The following is a 17829-nucleotide window of genomic DNA, read 5'->3' on the forward strand; positions in this document are numbered from 1 at the left end:
GAGAGAGAAGCAGGAGCAAATGGAATAACAGTCGATTTAAACATAGATGCAGGAGACATAATGCTTGGAAAACTGGCGACTCTCTGTACGAAGTGTCTATCGACTTCGAGTCCCAGAAAACTGGAAGAATGCAGACATTATGCTAATCCACAAAAAGGGAGACATTAAAGAATTGAAAAATTATACACCCATTAGCTTACTCCCACTATTACATAAAATATTTACCAAAATAATCTCCAGTAGAATAACGACAACACTGGACTTTAGTCAACCAAGGGAGCAGGCTGGCTTCAGGAAAGGTTACTCTATAATGGATCCCATCGATGTTATTAACCAGGTTATCGAGAAATCCGCAGAGTACAATAAACCTATCTATATGGCTTTCATAGATTACGAAAAAGCATTTGATTCAGTAGATACCAGCAGTCAGAGGCATTGTGAAATCAAGGAGTACAGACCGCTTACGTAAATACCCTGGAAAATATCTACAGAGATTCCACAGCCACCTTAATTCTACACAAGAAAAGTAGGAAGATACCTATAAAGAAAGAGGTCAGACAAGGAGACACTATCTCTCCAATGCTATTCACTGCGAGTTTGGAAGAAGTATTCAAGCTATTAAACTGGGTAGGCTTGGGAGTAAAGATAGACGGCGAATACCTCAACAACCTTCGGTTTGCCGATGACATCGTTCTAATCAGCAACAATGCACACTAGTTACAACAAATGATTCAGGACCTTAACAGGGAGAGTGTAAGAGTGAAGTTAAAGATTAATATGCAGAAGACAAAGATAATGATAAATAACCGGGCAAGGGAACAAGAGTTCAAGATTGCAAGTCAACCTCTAGAGTCTGTGGAGGAGTAAGTTACTAATCACAGGGAACCCGGACCATGAGAAAGAAATTCACAGAATAAAAATGGGTTGAATCGCATACGGCAGACATCATGAGCTCCTGAACCGGAACTTACCGTTATCATTGAAAAGGAAAGTATACAATCAGTGCATTTTACTGGTGCTGACATGCGGCACAGACTTGGAGGCTGACAAAGAAGCTTGAGAACAAGTTAAGGACCGCGCAAAGGGCGATGGGACGAAGAATGCTAGGCGTAACCTTAAGAGACAGAAAGAGTGCAGTATGGATCAGAAAGCAAACGGGTATAGACAATATTCTAATAGACATTAAGAGAAAAAAATGTCGCTGGGCAGGTCATGTAATGCGCTGACTAGATTACCGTTGGAGCGTTAGGTTAACAGAATGGGCACCAAGATAAGGGAAGCGCAGTAGAGGACGGCAGAAGACTAGGTGGTGCGACAAAATTAGGAAATTTGTAGGTGCTGGTTGGAATGGGTTGGCGCAGGACAGGGGTAATTGGAGATCGCAAGCAGAGGCCTTCGTCCTGCAGTGGACATGAATAGGCTGATGATGATGACATTATGCATCACCAAACCTTGACATAGCTTAGTGCACAAACACTGCACTTCACCTTTACATATGTTTTGTGATTCTTCAGTATTTTAATGATATTTGGTAGGATGCATTTCGAAATCAGGGGTTCAGTGGCATTAAAAGCGTAAAAAAATTGTAACTGTTTATTACTGTTTGGTCAGCCTTACCCGAGATTACCCAAATATTCCACCATCAAGTTGCAGGAGCAGCCCACGACCAGGACAACAAAAAGAAAGAGGCTGGAAGCCGCCAGCGTTCTTCACGAGCGGATAATTGCTCAGTCGCACAATGGAGAAGCAGAATCACAGGTTTGTACCTGTAGGGATCATTTTGTTGGCACTCCAATCTGGTTAGTACAGTATGTCTAAGGGGACATGCAGCATGGTTTAAAAATTATTTTTTACACAGATGTTGGTTTTGCTTCAAGAAGTGTCATTTGTTTTGCCACGGGAATATTGTTCATGATTATTCAGCCATGTTTCTAACTATTGGTTTTCTTATTTATATATAATTTCAGAAACCTTAGGTAACATTTGGAAAGACAAGTTTCTATAAATGAAAACACCTATTTCATGTCCAGCATACTTTGAAAACAAGTCTGATGCAAAACTAGCCGAAAACAACGTGAGACGGTTTGCAAAAATACCGTTGCGCATGCGCGAATATGGCTGTCACGAGCGCCCTCTACAGTGAAACCTCGTTAAACCGTAGTCGGCCGGAGCTCGGAAAAAGTACGTACTAAACGGTAGTACTGTTTAAGCGAAATAGCATGAGATCGCCCACTTACCTGTCGAAAACGGAACTCAGAGAGAGTGCGATGAAAGGGGAAAAAACATGCAGTATTTATTCACTTCGCGGGACGTAAGTGTTATTTTCATTTGATGTCGCGGCGGCCTAGCACGACGACAGCGCCCTCAAACTTACTGAAGCTGCGTTCCAGCTTCTCAGCCAGCTCCCCTCCTCTCGGCAAACACTCGCAAGGCAGATTCCTCGTTGGCATTACGTATTCTCCGTGAACGCGCGCAGTAGTGCTGCATAAGTCCCGGGGCGCCTTTTTCATTGCCGGGTGCCGGAGTTCGGAAAACTTTTCGTTTGGAATAGTTACGTTATCGCGCCCCTGTTCTCGCGACGATCGCATTCATGAGGCTGACGTAACGCGCAGCTTCTGCCACTGCCGGGCCTGAATAGCCCGTGCTGTCGCTTTCCGTGTCGTCCTCATCACTGTCGCTAGTTGACACTTCGGCAACAACAGCGGCAACGATGGTGAAAAGTCGATCCTCGTAGCCGACATATCTCTTCGCGGTCGCAGCAGCGCTGCCGAGCAACTTCGCATTCCAAATGCCACACACTGTAGTCAACAGCAGATCCATGTCGTGGGCCAGCTCCGACTTTTTCGTGTCACGTTCGGTAACACGGACGATGTCTAATTTTTCTTCTATGCTGAGCACCCGGCGTCTTTTTTATCCTAGCTTCGGCATGACGCGAGTCCTCGCTTGCACGACGCTCTCTAGCACGGCGTCCATGCGGCGTCGAATTGATGTTGATGTTGATGCGGCTTCATGTGCAAACGCACAGGGCGCTTGGAGGCCGTTGTACCGATCTCCGAGGCTTGTTGTTCTGCCGGGCCGCCCGATGGAGACGACGCACCGCCGTGTTTGCGCGACGAAAAGTGGAAACGCTACGTTTTAACCGATGCGTACGCAATAAGCTGGTACGGTTTATGCGGATACAAAATACGTTATGTTCAATGGCCGCTGAGTCGGGGAATTGACTTTACTACTTTTAAACCGAAACTACTGTTTAAGCGGGTACGGTTTAACGAGGTTTTACTGTACATGATTAGGTACGAGAAGCAGACGAACAACCAACGCTGCTATAACGCGCCTTGAGACGACGGTTTGTTGTGGTTATGATCGCGGTATTTTGGTGAAAAGGACGGCTTGTTGTGTTGCATATTGTGCACAAAGTGTTTCACCAGCAAACAGAGCACGAGTTTATATCGGTTTCCGTCCTAGAAGAGCTATCCGGCGAGGAAAGCAGCATGGATAAGCGACGGCCGGAGATGCCATCACAGCACACAACTTGCTCGCTCCTCGCAGAGCCGGTTCTCATCGCGCTATTTGCTGCTACTGAATTGTCATATGCCAGCGCTGCGAGGTAATTTCGGGCCGCAAGCTTCGAGACACCTTTAAACGCAGCCGCATTTTGCCGGAATAGGGATAGCTCAGGATGGGGGGACGAGAATGGACAGCGCTTGCGAACGCGGAGTGGTGTCACTCAGTTGTCGCTGATATGTTATACTAAATATTATACACTGATATCAAAAGTGTGCCTCATATGACAATCAGCGCTTAGTACTACGCCACTGAAGTGATCGAAACACACCATTCGAGGGCAGTTGGTGCGACCGACAGGCAGCGCGGAGCGACCACCAAGCGACGGAGTTCGGCTGGTTTGCTCTTTTCTGCCGACGGTGTACAGATAGCCAAATGTATTTCTTATTTAGCGTTTTAATATTGATGCATCAGTCGAAGAGCTCGCAAAAAACAATGCGTTCAATTCCTAGCAGAAGCTTCTTCGTAACCGGCGACACCCACGGCCAGCGAGCAAGGCCTACCGTCTTCATCGATGGCAATTAGAGCGTATACAGTCGAGAGAAAGGTGCGTCGTTTGAGACATGCCCGTATTTGCCGTGCACGAAAAAAGGACCGTCGTAACAAGTCAAAGAGCTCCGTAAAGCTTTGCTTTGTTCCAGATGGGCCATATTAGTAGGATAAACTCTCCTAAGCGGAACATCACGCTCGGCGGACTGACTTTGTCGGCAGCCGCCGATTGCTCGAGCCAGCAGGCCTAGCTCCCGGTTGTCGAAGCAGCAGCTGACGGCGCTTGTGATGAAAACAGAGCGGGCCATAAAGTGTTTATTTTCGTGAGTTTTTTGGCGTCTGGACGATTATCTCGTGGTTAAATGAACGCAGAGTTAGTTCTCTCTATACTCTGTCAGCAGCAAAGAGCAAATAAGGCTAGCCGCCTTGCACGGTGGTCGCTGCGCACGGCCAGTCTGCGAAACCAAGTGTGGACACTCGGCGACACATCGGCAGCGTGTTTCGACGACGCGCACTCTGCTCTTTGTTAAAAAAGTGTATTTCGCTCGCATCAGTCTCGTGCTGGCATCAGCAGCCCCAAATATACGATATTTTTGATGTAATCGTCCTTCAGTGCCGAGCCTCGATGAGCCTGGCGAATAGTGGCAGTTATAGAAAGCAGATATTGCCACACGCGATCAGTTTGAGTGGTACGCTTCAAGAAGTCGGAGGTCTATAACATGTACGAAAACTGGAACGGAATGACGGAGTCTTCAATTATTTTTGATGCCATGAACACACGCGGTTGCCGCGGAAGAGGCCAGGCAGCAGCCGAGAAACGAAACTCGCTCTCTAACCACATACTCTCGCACGCAGAGCACTGCAGCTTTGCCTGTTGTTCGCCAGATGGCGCTCACTATTTTGCAAACCGTCCATTAGTAAACACGCATCATGACATGCTTACACTGACAGCAAGGTTTAAGACATCTTCACAACTCCTTTTACGGATGCAATGTGCACAATATTCAAAGAGTTGGCACATGTGCAATCAGAATATTTTTAAAATGTATGTGACATATGTTATATTTTTTGTCTGCCATTGTTTCTTTAGCACCGTCTTCATGTGCACCTGCAAGGGATATACACCCAAAATTCAGCAAGCTGTTGTAAAGCAGTCTCGGCAGGAACCTTCGATGTCAGTCCCATTGTGGAGAAATCAATGGCAGAAATGCACTTTCAATGTGGTTCACTTCAAATTTCTCCCATGCCCTCTGTGTTTATTATACCAAAATCCTTGTGTATGTCATGATCAGTGGAGAGCTTTCGTTTAGAACACTATGTGGAATCAATTTCTAAATATTGAACTTGTTGTGAATGTAAGCGAGTTCTGCTGAACACATTACTTCTTCACATAATTTATAAAAGTAACCACCGATTTCTGTTTCGACGGTTTGTTTGCTAAGCCTAACTGGGCGTTTTCTTGAATATCATGTAAATCTCTCTGGGATAATTAATTTTCTTGCTGTTTCAGAACGAGGAACCTCAGGTGGAGGAGAACAGAATAATTGCCGAGCTGAAAAAAGCATTGCAAAAGAAGGACCAAGAAAATAAAAAATTGAAAAAAGAACTGCGAGAAGCATCTTGCATCAACCAACGACTAACAAGTGCCTTCCTGGACAAAATTGGTGAGGATGGGCCCTTTCCTTTTTTGTCTATAAAGATAACAGATTTGCTGGGTTCACCTCAATAACATTCCAACACAGATGAGTATCCTGGGTTACAGTAACGCTAATTACCTTATTAAAAAATGAAAACTATATTGGCAGGTTTTTATGCAGTTTCGTGATGAAAATGTGTAGGATTGAAATACTATTCTAAGGTTTCCTTGAAACTGACGCATATAGGTGTCTTTTTTTTTCTTTTCATGAGTATAGTTAAACCAACTTATAATGGTAAATGAGCCGTACTTTGGAACATGAGTGATGCATTCGGGGTGGTGCGGCACGGCAGTGAGATGGCTGCAGCAGCAGAAATATCACTTGATCATATTTCTTTCACCAACAGGAAAATTTTGCAGTTGTGCGGGGTAGAGCTAATATGCTGCAGCATGGACTCTAGTTCACGGTAACTGCTATTTGTTGGCAGCCGGTGTGTAGAAAACTTCGCAGCAAGGTGCTGTGCCGCCAGTTGTACGATTATGTGAAATTTTATTTAGGCATTTATTTATATACTTCAGCATTTTTCATGTTCTTTGGTATAACAAAGAACAAGCTCCCCACTTCAAGCTCTTTTCTGTTAAATTACACCACATCTTTTCCAAAGAGAAAGCAGCTCGATGTGGTCCATGGGGAGGTGATGAAGGAAGTGGCAAGTTCATTGCAGGTGTCAGCTTTTGTTTCTTATTGAACTCATGTTATCTGTTTACTTGGCTTAATATTTAGAAATGTATATGTTGGCCAAAGCGGAAGCGTATAAATGAAAGCCTGAAGAAGCATGCGCAGAATGTCAAATCAAGAGAAGTTCAGTATATCAGGATTGTGTTAATTGAGGAAAGAAATGTGTTCCAGAACAGTGATTGTGTTGAAAATAAAGGCACTTGTGTTGGATAGGGGCTTTCTACATGGAGAGAATTGCAGGCAAATGTGTTCCAGAACACAATGATTGTTTCGAAAAATAAAGGCACTTGTTAAGGATAGGGGCTTTCTAGATTGAAAGAATGGGAGACAGATGTGCCAGTAGGCCCTAGTTAAACATGCATGAGAAGGAATGTTTATACATTTATTGAAGCTCTGACTGACTTGAGCAGTTAGGTTCCAGCTGCGGTGGTTGTATGTCTTGCTTTTATTGTGTGATTAACCTTGGCCTGCAATTTGGAAACTCCTCAGCATGAATCATGTAGTATAAAGGTTGTAAACAAGGATAAAGTGCCTCAGAAAGGCTGGCCAATGTTTCAATAGGATGTATGTTCGTCAAAGGTGGCCTCATCATCCTAGGCAGGTAAGTTTTAATGGGGTAATGGAGTGACGTCATGTGCAGTGAGTAGCGGCTGGCTGGAAGGAAGAAACTGAAAAGAAAATGGGCACTGTCATTTGACATCTCAGGCGTGGTTTCAAGATGAGGGGACAAGAGTAAGAAAGTGGGAAAGTGGAAAAAAAAAATGAAGGATTTAAGACGGTGCGGTGTTGGGGGAGTGAGACTTAGTGAGCCTTCAGAGGTGTCTTAGGTGGCATGCGTTTGTGGTTATAGAAGAGCGGGTCAGTGTGTGAGTAACAAAAAGACACCAGTTGAAAGATTGACTTGCATAGCAGCAATGTGTCAGGTAATTTTTAAACTGCTTAGATGGCGACATGAAGTTTGGGGCTATGAATTTCACTCTCCCACTCTTGTCCCCTCGTCTTAGAAACTGTGCCTAAAGACATCAAACGACAGTGGTCATTTTCTTCTCGGTCTCTTCCTTTACAGCCAGCTGCCAACAAAAACGACCACACCTAATGTCACTTCACTAACCCGTTAAAACGAACCTGCCGAAGATAACGAGGGCACCTTTGATGAACATAGGTTCTCCTATTGAAAGGTTGACCAGCCTTTCTGAGGCACTTCATCCCTGTTTACAACCTTTATATCGCGTGTGCGCTGCTCCATCTGTCAGCCCTCTTTTTGATTCAGCATGTAATTTTGCATGTATGTATTTAACCCTGAAAAGCCCAATGTATTATTTTTAATACTGAATTGGCTGCCTAAAAACTTATGCACTGGAAACTTAGTGTGGAGCCAAAACTAGTGTTTTTGATAAGCTGCAGGGAGTTTTCAGTTTGGACAGTCTAGCAAATTAATTACTAATCAAGTAATTGTAATAGTGAATAATTTTTGCTGTAAATTGTTTCATGGTTTCTTTTGTACCAATTTATCATCCGTGTCCAGAAATGAATGTGATCAAGTTGTTTTGATTTTCTGTAATGTGGGATGGTGCTCAGGTCTTCTTGGAGTTCATCTTTTCTACCTCACCTTTAGTTGCAGGTTCAGTGAGATGTCATGTGTTTTTCACTTGGTTTCTGTCTCTTTGCACTGGTTTCCTACAATGCATACGTACCAACTTGGCCAGCTTACTGTTTTAGAATGAACTGGTATATAGAGTTCTTTCATGCTTGCATGGGCAGTAACATTTACGTGAATGGTCCCAAGAGGCTGTTTATAGAATAACAGCTAAACTATTTGATGGCTATCTCTCCATGAAGGCTTTTTCAAGGGACAGAAAAGCTTAGAATTTTATTAATATAGAGGGCTATGTTATTGTGAAATAGTAATGGGGTTCTTCCTTTTGGAATTTTTTCTTTAGAGGTAGCCCGAGCCAGTCATGGCGAAGTCATCGCAGAGTATTTGATGCCCTGCTCTTTGGATGCAGGTAATGCTTTCTTTCTGCCCTTGAATGTCCCAATTTCGTAATATACTAGTCACTCGATCAACTGTGTTTTGTGCCATTACAGGCACTGGGCTACCTGTGGAAATGGTGCCAGAGAGCGCAAATGATGCAGGTATGTTTAAGTGTTCTGTTATTGGCTGCTACTTGGATAGCTATATCTAGTTGAGCTGTAGTCCACTATACTTGGAGGTGGTGAACAGTATTTCTTTTTGCTTTGTATTTTCTAGACAAAAAGTTACATTGCTCACTCGCATATCTATTTTCAATGCAGGCTTTGATGCCTTTGATGTGCCTGACGTTGATGCTTTTGACATGCCCTGTAGAGAGCAGGATCTGGCTGCATCTTCTGGTGAGTATTGGCTGCATTCTTCAGTGTTGCAAGGAAGGATGACATAATTAGTACTATCTTTGTTTTTGACATATTTGGATGACTCTCATTATTTGTGCAGGCATTGATGTCGCTGTGGAAAGTGGCCCCATCGCGGGACATTGTTCTGCATCCAGTGGTGAGTGTTGAGCTTGCTTTTTTATGTTTTGGAAGTGGATGCTATTACTTGACACCACATCCTTGTTTAGTGCATGTACTTAGACAAAGCAGAATTGCAGTTATACTATTGCCTTTGTTCTATCCTATTGTTCTGGATCAACAATAACATTATGTGGGTGTAATTTAGCAACAAAACAGCAAACCCAAAGGCAAAAAATAGCATACGTGCTGTTTACAATGTATAGGATGCGCAATAACTGCAACACATTGCACATCCTAGATGTTGGGCGAGTCTGATATGGGCCAATCTAAATGTACTGGGCCTGTCTAATCTAAATTTACAGCTTGACAAACTTAACAAAAGAAACCTGTTTTCAAAGGTTTTTGAAATGAAGGTTAAAGGCAATCAAGATTGACGAAATCTCGTCTAGTCTGAAAGCAACCAGATAATAGGAATAAAAACATAATGCTGACCAAAATGGGGTTGTCTAAAAATTCTTATGCATTTCAGCTTCTACACGGAAGCCTTGTTCATTGAGCTGAGAGGCACAAAAACTTCAGCTTAAATCCACATAAAAAATCGTTTCAGGCATCTTGCGCATGTTGGCGGGAGATTTCCATCATTTCGATTAAGCGTGTATGCGGTTGTTTGCATTGTCAGGGATTCCAGATACTATCGCTTCGTCCAGTTCTTGGGCGATGACTGAAGCTTGGCTCCAGTTGAAATCGTGTTATGTGGATTCTGCGTCTTCAGCAAGTGCACTGGAAGGGACTTTTTTTTTCACATCATTCATGTGTTTCTTTAGGCACTGCTAAAAATTTCCACTTTCATTAGTGTAGACATAATTGCAGACTGCACACAGTATCTTATATATTGACAACCCTATTTTGGTTGTTCTGTTTTATTCCTATTATAAAGGTTAAAGTACTTCTTAGTGCTTTTTGTGGCAAAGAATGGAATTATACTACTTGACCAGGTGATGCAACAGGTGGCACTTATGTAAAGCCTATCAATGAATAAAAATAAGGCCATCAATTAAACTTCGGCACTTCTGCACTTACTTTTTGCCATTCCCCCCCACACACCTCCAGCTCTTTGCCTCTTTTGTCATCTTGTGACATTGTGCGGCTTTCATTTCATTGCTTCTTTGATCAGAAGTGTGCAATTTATAGACGACTCTCTGCCGCTACTTCTGTTACAGTTGCATGTATACTTAAAAGGGTAACTGACACAAAATTTGTGTGTCATAGCCACTGACTTTGTAATCAGTGGGTGTGACGCAGTTCCTTAAACGTGCAATTCCTAAATAACATATTTTAATTTGATGAATTAAAAGAACGCATGAAATGTTTTGCTGAAGGGTTTGCTTACAGGGGACCTTTGTATGTCATGAACATTGGATGTGATCACAAGGTATCACTGATGCAGTAGTAACAGCTGAATTGTGATCATCCTTGTAAAAACCTTCAAACAAGATAATAGGAGAGAAAGCTGCAAAAGATAAAAGGCGCTGTGCATTTTGGCAGAATCAACAATAGGGGACCAAGCTCATCATTCCTTGTTTAAAGCCGGGAAGCGCAGAGTGAAAGAGGGCAGTGGTTTATTCGGCACTTAGGCTTTCTGAAATACATGGTCATTGTGTAGCTTGCAACCAGTGGACTTGACTGATGAATATGTGAACTTCGCACGACAAAAGTCTGCTATTTTCATTTTCGTTTGATGACCTGGCCTAGCAGCGACGACAGCAGCCTCAAACTTGCTGAAGCTGCGAGTCACGTTTTCAGCCAGCCCCCTTTTCTCGGCAAACACTCGCGTGGCAGATTCCTTGTTGGCGCTGCATATTCTCCATGCACGGGTGCTGTTCTTGTCAGTACGATTGCATTCATGATGCTGACATAACGTGCACCTTCTGCTACTGTCAGGTCTGAATTGCTCACGCTGTCGTCCTCATCACTGTCGTTAGGTGACACTTAGGCAACGATGGCGAAAAACTGAACCTTGTAGCCGTCATTTTTTCACAACTTCTTTGCATTCCAAATGCCACTCACCGTAGTCAACAGTAGATGCCTGTCGCGTGCCAGCACCAACTTCGTGCCACGTTTCATGGCACGATGTCCAATTTTTCTTCTATGCTGGTATTCTTTATCTGAGCTTCGGCATGACGCGAGTCCTCGCTTGCACGACGCCGAAATTATGTTGATGTGGCTTCACGCGCAAATACTTAAGACACTTGGAGACTGTTCTGACCTCTGAGACTTGTTGTTCTAACGGGCCGTCCAATGAGGACGACGCACCGCTGTGATTGCGCGACAAAAAGTGGAAACACTACGCACTAACCGATACGTACGCAATAAGCTTGTGCGGTTCATGCAGATACAAAACGCAATGTGTTTAATGGCCGCTGAGTCAGGGATTTGATTTTACTACTTTTAAAATGAAACTACTGTTTAGGCAGGTACAGTTCAACGAGGTTTTACTGTAATTGCATTTTTTCACAATGTAAGTGTATGCAATTTGATATGAGTGGGTTCAACTGTATTTGGTTCTAAGGGCATAATGCTCCCACACAGTGTCCTTTAGCATTGCACTTGAGCTCAAGAAGCACAATGGTGACTATTTATTTTGATGTAATGCTACCAATTTCGCAGAGAAACAACAGCCTGCACTTGCAGCGCCCCCAGACTTCACGAGCTCAAGCCAGGCACCAAAAACACCCCCACACTTCGCAAGCGCAAGCCAGGCACCAGCAGGCTTGTTTGAAGAAGTCAATGGCCAGGTGACACTGCTTACGATTTATTGTGATTGTAATTATAGTGCGGACAGTCAAACTTTTTTTCCCAAGGATTAACTGCATGTTGTAAATATTGTCCAGTATTTGCTGTTTCGCTTATTTGGTGTGGTTTAATGATATTTCATAAGTTGTGGGAGTTCTGTGTTGTATACACACCAGTGAAAATTCAGTAAACCTCAAAGTGGGAAAATCCAAAGCATGGTCTTTATGTATTTGCTTACACATGGGCATAGTGCACAGTAGTACTGTGAACTTGTGTTATGTGATCAGAGTTTGGTCAAATAATATTGTAGGGGCACATTCTTTTTTATGTACACTAGACATTTAAAGATAGCTGCTGCATTGAATGACACTGCCGTTTCAATCTGCCCATTATGATGTCATATTTCTGCTGATAATGATTTCTAGGATTAATTTCTAGGACAATTTCGCTTCGCTTCAGTATTAATTATCAAGGAACTGCAGAAGTTAAATCTTAAGGTGCTACATATGGCCTACATATGGCACAGGGAGTGATATCGCCCTTTTAAAGCAAAAATTCGGTTTTTGATGGGTGTATGATGAGGATTGGTGTCAGTATACCTCCTCCTGAGCCTAAGAAGAAACGGGGTTTACTGAGAAGCCCTTCTCATCATATCATGAGAAACCAACAAGGACTCCAAGGAAAACAAGGGAAATTACTTGTACTTACTAATTGAATTAAAGAAATGATAAATTAATGGCAATGAAAGTGGATGAATAAACAACTTCCCACAGCTGGGGAGCGTTCCCACATCGTTGCATTATGCATGCAATGCTCTAACCAATTGAGCTACTACGGCGTGCGGCATAGTAGGCCAGCGCCACCACTCACAAACCTTGGCAGCGGATGTGGAGCATCCTTTCTGCCGCAGGCGTCACGAGTACATGATCTTTCTGGGTGAAAGCAACTGTTCAATAAACCCGCACATGCTATATGAAGGCATCAATGTTGCCGGATTTGAGACCGTCATTATGTAAGAACGAGAAGAAAGGGGGTTAACTGAGGGGCCCAATATTTATTAATCATATCGTGAGAAGCCAACAAACAGAAAACATAAGGGAAATTACTTGCACTTACTAATTGAATTAAAGAAATGATAAATGAAAAAACAAATTGTCACAGGCTGGGAACGATCCCCGTCTTTGCATTCTTCCTGAGGCTGTTGCTTAAAGGGACACTAAAGGGAAACAATAAATCAGTTTAGACTAATGGAGCATTGTTTGAGAACCCTGCAGGCAGTCATTTCAAAAAGATAGTTTGATTATTAGATGAGAAAATGAAGGTACAAGTATCAATATTTGAATTTCGCGCCGAAACCCCAGCGCCGGTACGTCAGCGTGACGTCAGGGATTCCAAAGTATGTTTTCGCATTTGAGCCGTGTTGGATGAATAACGGTTCCTAAAACTTACCATGTTTAATATTTGGTCCTTTCAGAACACAATGTAGTCAATCTGTACCACTATATATAATTAGTAGGCCCTAGAAGATGCCATCAAAATCCATGACGTCACAGCCCCCAGGTGCGGGAACTCAAGTAGGCGTCGCCACCCGTATTTCGTTCTTGCGCTTTTTCTGGCTAACCAAACGTCTTATCGTTGTAAGAGTGGTGTTCTTGGTGTTGTAGAACGTTAATTTACTGATGCAGAAGAAATCATTCTTTACTTTAGTGTCCCTTTAAAATGGTGTGTGCAAGTTTATTTTGCTGATGACTGTTTTACATTACTAGGCAGCGAAATTTTTTTCTTGTCTTGTGGGATATATACTTGACTCCTCCTTTATAGATAGTTATATTTTAGCAAAAAAATAATTGTTACTTTTCATCACTATCTTTATGCAGGTAAAAGTTGGTGAAAACACCTTCATGCCATTAGACAAATGGCTGTTTGTGATGAAGAATGTGTCCGACGGCAAGTGCTGTTTGGAGCTGGCCAAACACTTTTGGCTACCTTCTGAGGCTGCCACGCGCAGCCTTACAGGCCAGGCGTGCCGCAGCATGGCCACGAACTTGACAAAGCTGCCGGCCACCCCAGAGAAGGTGGAGATGGTAAAGAGTAAGTATATACTACAGCAGACATTTCTTCACACTATTACACATATTGCCCTGCAGTGGCTATGGTGTTTTGCTGCTGACCATGAAGGCTACAAGCTTGACTCCCACTCGCTTCCAATATGGGAAGAATTCAAGAACATTGGGTTCTTTAGGAATTCTTGAAGAACCCAATGTGGTCATAAAAATCAGGAACCCTCTACTACAGCATTTCTTGTAGCTCAGCTATTTTTGCTATGTTAATTCTCATCAGTTAACCAATTGGTCTACCCAAATAAGTCTGTAGAACCAAAATGTATACTCTTGACTCCAGTGATAGAAAACTCACCTTAGTGGAACTACTGTATAAACTTAAATAGGGTTGCAACATTGGCTGGCTGCCCATTGGAATGATAATGATATAGTGTATTTCCGTTAACTAGTCCGGTTAATTCGATCCTGTTCTGAAAGCTTCAGCTGGCACTCATACATTTCCATTGGCTCAAATGCATTATTTCTATTTGAAGTTGGCCTTCGCTAGATAATGCAAACTTAGGTAATCGTAATCATGCAGGCTGTGACCCCCCGAAGAGTTTTTCAATAGCTGCTGTGTTTGTCTTGGGTGTTACTTAAGGCACAGTGAATGCATTGAACATATATCTTCCTCCAAATACCCCATTTATGGCTTGCCTGTGGACATTTTAAGAAATGAAAACAGTTTACAATTAATTATACACTATTTGCTTGGATTTAATGTGCACATTTTTTTTATAGTAACATTAATCTAAAAATTTCCTCCGCAGTACATTCTAATGAAAAAGACGAGAAAAGAGTGCTGCGCACGCCTAGCGAAGCTATGTGGGCTGGATGCAGTGCGTGGCCAAAGATGAGTTGGAGACTAGTGGTATAGACTACAAAAGCAAGCTACTATAGTTCAAATTGCCTAGCATTACACAGAATATGATAGCTGCACTTTTCTTTGGCAACCTTTTGTGCGCTGGTAGACATGTGCAAAAGAAGCAGCATACCGTATTTACTCGCGCAATAATCGCACCCCTGAATTTTTTCGTCAAAATTCGTTTTTTTTTTAATTTCCCGTGTAATGATCGCACCCCGAACTTGCTGCAGCGATATGTCGTGTGCCAAGTGTAGCTAATGTTGATCGCATTTACCATCTGTCGAATGCTCTGCGAACGACTCTTCAAGAGAAACCAAGCGGTCTGCACGCACCAAACCTCATTTCATTACTTTCATCACTTTCTGCACTTCCACAACAAAAAAAAGCTGCAACCAAACTTGCCTTTATTATGTGTAGGCTTTATAATGGTTGTGGTCAACAACAACAAAAAAGGCGCCTTTCAATTCTTCTCATTTGCATTCGTGGGCATGCAACAAATCGTGAGTGGCAACGATAGTAGCCACGTTTACAGTGATACGTTAAAAGTGTACCCTGTTCATACGCCGACGCTTGTAACACAGCTAAGATATTCACCCACCCTTAGCAGAAACGTGCCGTATTAGGATAGTAGTGAAGACAGATGCCGCAGCTTCTGCAGGATGCCGGCCATGTGTTTTATGTCACTGGCAGCTAAGCGCGCCCATCTGCTTCTGTCCCCCCAAAGTGGACATGGCTATGTTATTGCCGCAAACTTGCCAATATTAACAATAATATTCATTAATACAGGAGAAACTGTTTCGATGCACGTAATGCACTCACGAGAAGAAAAAAATAGCGCGTTCAGCGCATTCGGCTTGCTCCGCCAGCCGCCATTTTTGTTTTGGTGTCCCGCAGCAAACGCGGGAGGAAAAAAATTTTTTCTTCTCGCGAGAAATTTCACCCGCTTAATGATCACAGCCCTGACTTTGCGTCAATTTTTCTGACAAGAAAAGTGCGATCATTATAGGCGAGTAAATACGGTATATATGCAGCCTATCCTTCACTGAAATGTCCTCGATCCATGTCCTTCACTTAAATTAAACTTCATTGAACCCTATCACTTTTTCTTTCCCCTCATGTTGTTTAAGTGGTTACCACTGAGCATCACTTCTGCAATATTTTTCAGACTGCCTGGCAAAGTTCATCGATATCCACCCTGCACCACAGCCACCTAGAGAGCATCGCGTCGCTGCTGTAAGAAAGTACCTGCGAACTTTCTTTACGGAAGCAGCCCGGCAGGGCAAGAGAGTTCGCAAAGCTCCTAAGCATGATTGATCATGTCCAATAAAAATGGATTACATATAAGCAACGGTGTTACACCACTTATTGCAAGCATGGTGTTATAGTGCCTGTTAGGCCTATTATACATGTTTGACCTAACTTGCAAGTTTTTTTTTCTCCATGGGCAAGCTGCTTTTCATGTTTCTTGGCTCTGAAATCATACATGGCAAACATCAACATTATAGGTCAGTTCGATTCACCTCAACCACTGAACCAGTTTACAGCAGGGCGCAATTATATAGTTCAGAAATTATGCAGCTCATATTTAGTGGTGCAAGCCCAACGCTCAAATGCGACACTGTCCAGACGCGAGCAGGCATAATGTTTTCTCTGCCTTAAGTGTGCCGTTCGCGTCGGTTTAAGAGATGATTTGCCAGATCCTTGCCACCGCCCACCATCTACCCTCCACACCCACCATCCACACATCATGCCCGCTGCCCACCATTCGCCCATCATGCCCGCTGCCCACCATCCACCCAGCATGCCCGCTGCCCACCATCCACCCAGCATGCCCGCTGCCCACCATCCACCCAGCATGCCCGCTGTCCACCATCCACCCATCATGCCCACCATCCACCCAGCATGCTGCCCACTACATTAATCCACTATTATGATGGATGCTGGATTCCGCTATGCCCATCATGTGTGTTTTTCCAATAGGGCTGGCTGTTCATTTTGTTTATTTCTTGTGCTAATACAGTTTTTGTTCCTAAATATTGTGCTCCTCATGTGCTCCTCGATTGGTTTCTGAACTTATGGCGGCCACCTCGATACTTTTCTCTCGACTATTGTCATGCAGCTGTTAAAGCGATTGATTTCAAGGCGATGCTCGTATTTGATTTTACGCTTTAGTACCAAGCTTTGCCCTTTGTCTGAAATGCACAGCCAATGTTAATGCATCGCGAGGAACAGTTTTACAGGAGGTTCCCGAGCCGATCGTATGAAGTAGAACGGCGTCAACGCTGGATCGCGCTTGCCCGACGGCAGACTGTTTTATGTTCCGGCGTTAGGCCAGCAACGATGGCAGCAACGGGACACCTATAGTGCTTACCAGCATATGGAGCAAACAGACAGACAGACAGACAAGAAACTTTAATTGGTCCTAAGGAACTACCGTGTCGTAGTCGCGGGCCGCACCTGCGCCGGGGGCGGAAGACCGTGATCTTCAGCCCTGTCGCAGGCCCTTTGGACAGCCCGAAGCTGGACTTGAAGGTCGGTGCTCTTGACGGCTTCATCCCAGTCTTCTTGCCGGTTTAAAGGCGAGTGGCGCAAAGCAGAACATTGCCACAGCATGTGGTTCAAGGTCGACCGTTCCTCGCCGCAGTCTGGGCAGCGGGGATCCACACCTGGAGAGTAGTGGCTCAGCCTCGAGCGAGACGGAAAGGAGCCCGTCTGCAGCATTCTCAGCACCGAGGCCTGGGGTCTGCCCAGCTTCGGGTGAGGAGCCGGATACTGTCTGCGTCCCAGCTGGTAATGAGTAGTGATCTCGTGGAAAGTAAGCAGCGGGTCCGTGGTTCGGTCGATCCCCTGCGAAGCCGGGCTCCTCGGACTGGCGCGGTTGATGAGACCTCGCGCCTGGTCGTGGGCCAGCTCATTAGGGTTGATCGAGCCGGGGGAGACGTTCCGGCCCATGTGAGCCGGGAACCAAGTGATGACATGACCGGCCGTGCCTGTCTTACGGGTCCTCAGCACCGCCGCAGCCTCGGCCGAGACAGAGCCGGCGAGAAAGGCCATCGCCGCCGACCTGGAGTCCGTGAAGATATGCGTGCGCCCGGGTTCGCACAGAGCCAGCGCCACTGCGACTTGCTCTGCGACGGACGCCGTCGAACGT

The 17829-nt window shown here is 44.2% G+C and overlaps 2 protein-coding genes across 2 annotated transcripts in view; both read left to right on the forward strand.

Moving 5' to 3' along the window:
* LOC139060956 (uncharacterized) overlaps window positions 1–17829 on the forward strand; it is a 278066-nt gene that overhangs the window by 249277 nt on the left and 10960 nt on the right. The window lies entirely within an intron of this gene.
* On the forward strand, window positions 8537–16612 carry LOC139061410 (uncharacterized). Its single transcript, XM_070541405.1, has 6 exons — window positions 8537–8564; window positions 8724–8801; window positions 8902–8958; window positions 11589–11716; window positions 13592–13805; window positions 16362–16612. The coding sequence occupies exons 1-6, from the start codon at window positions 8537–8539 to the stop codon at window positions 16610–16612; spliced, it is 756 nt and encodes a 251-aa protein (XP_070397506.1).

This window comes from Dermacentor albipictus, chromosome 6 (genome assembly GCF_038994185.2).
Source record: "Dermacentor albipictus isolate Rhodes 1998 colony chromosome 6, USDA_Dalb.pri_finalv2, whole genome shotgun sequence".
NCBI classification, from domain to species: domain Eukaryota; kingdom Metazoa; phylum Arthropoda; class Arachnida; order Ixodida; family Ixodidae; genus Dermacentor; species Dermacentor albipictus.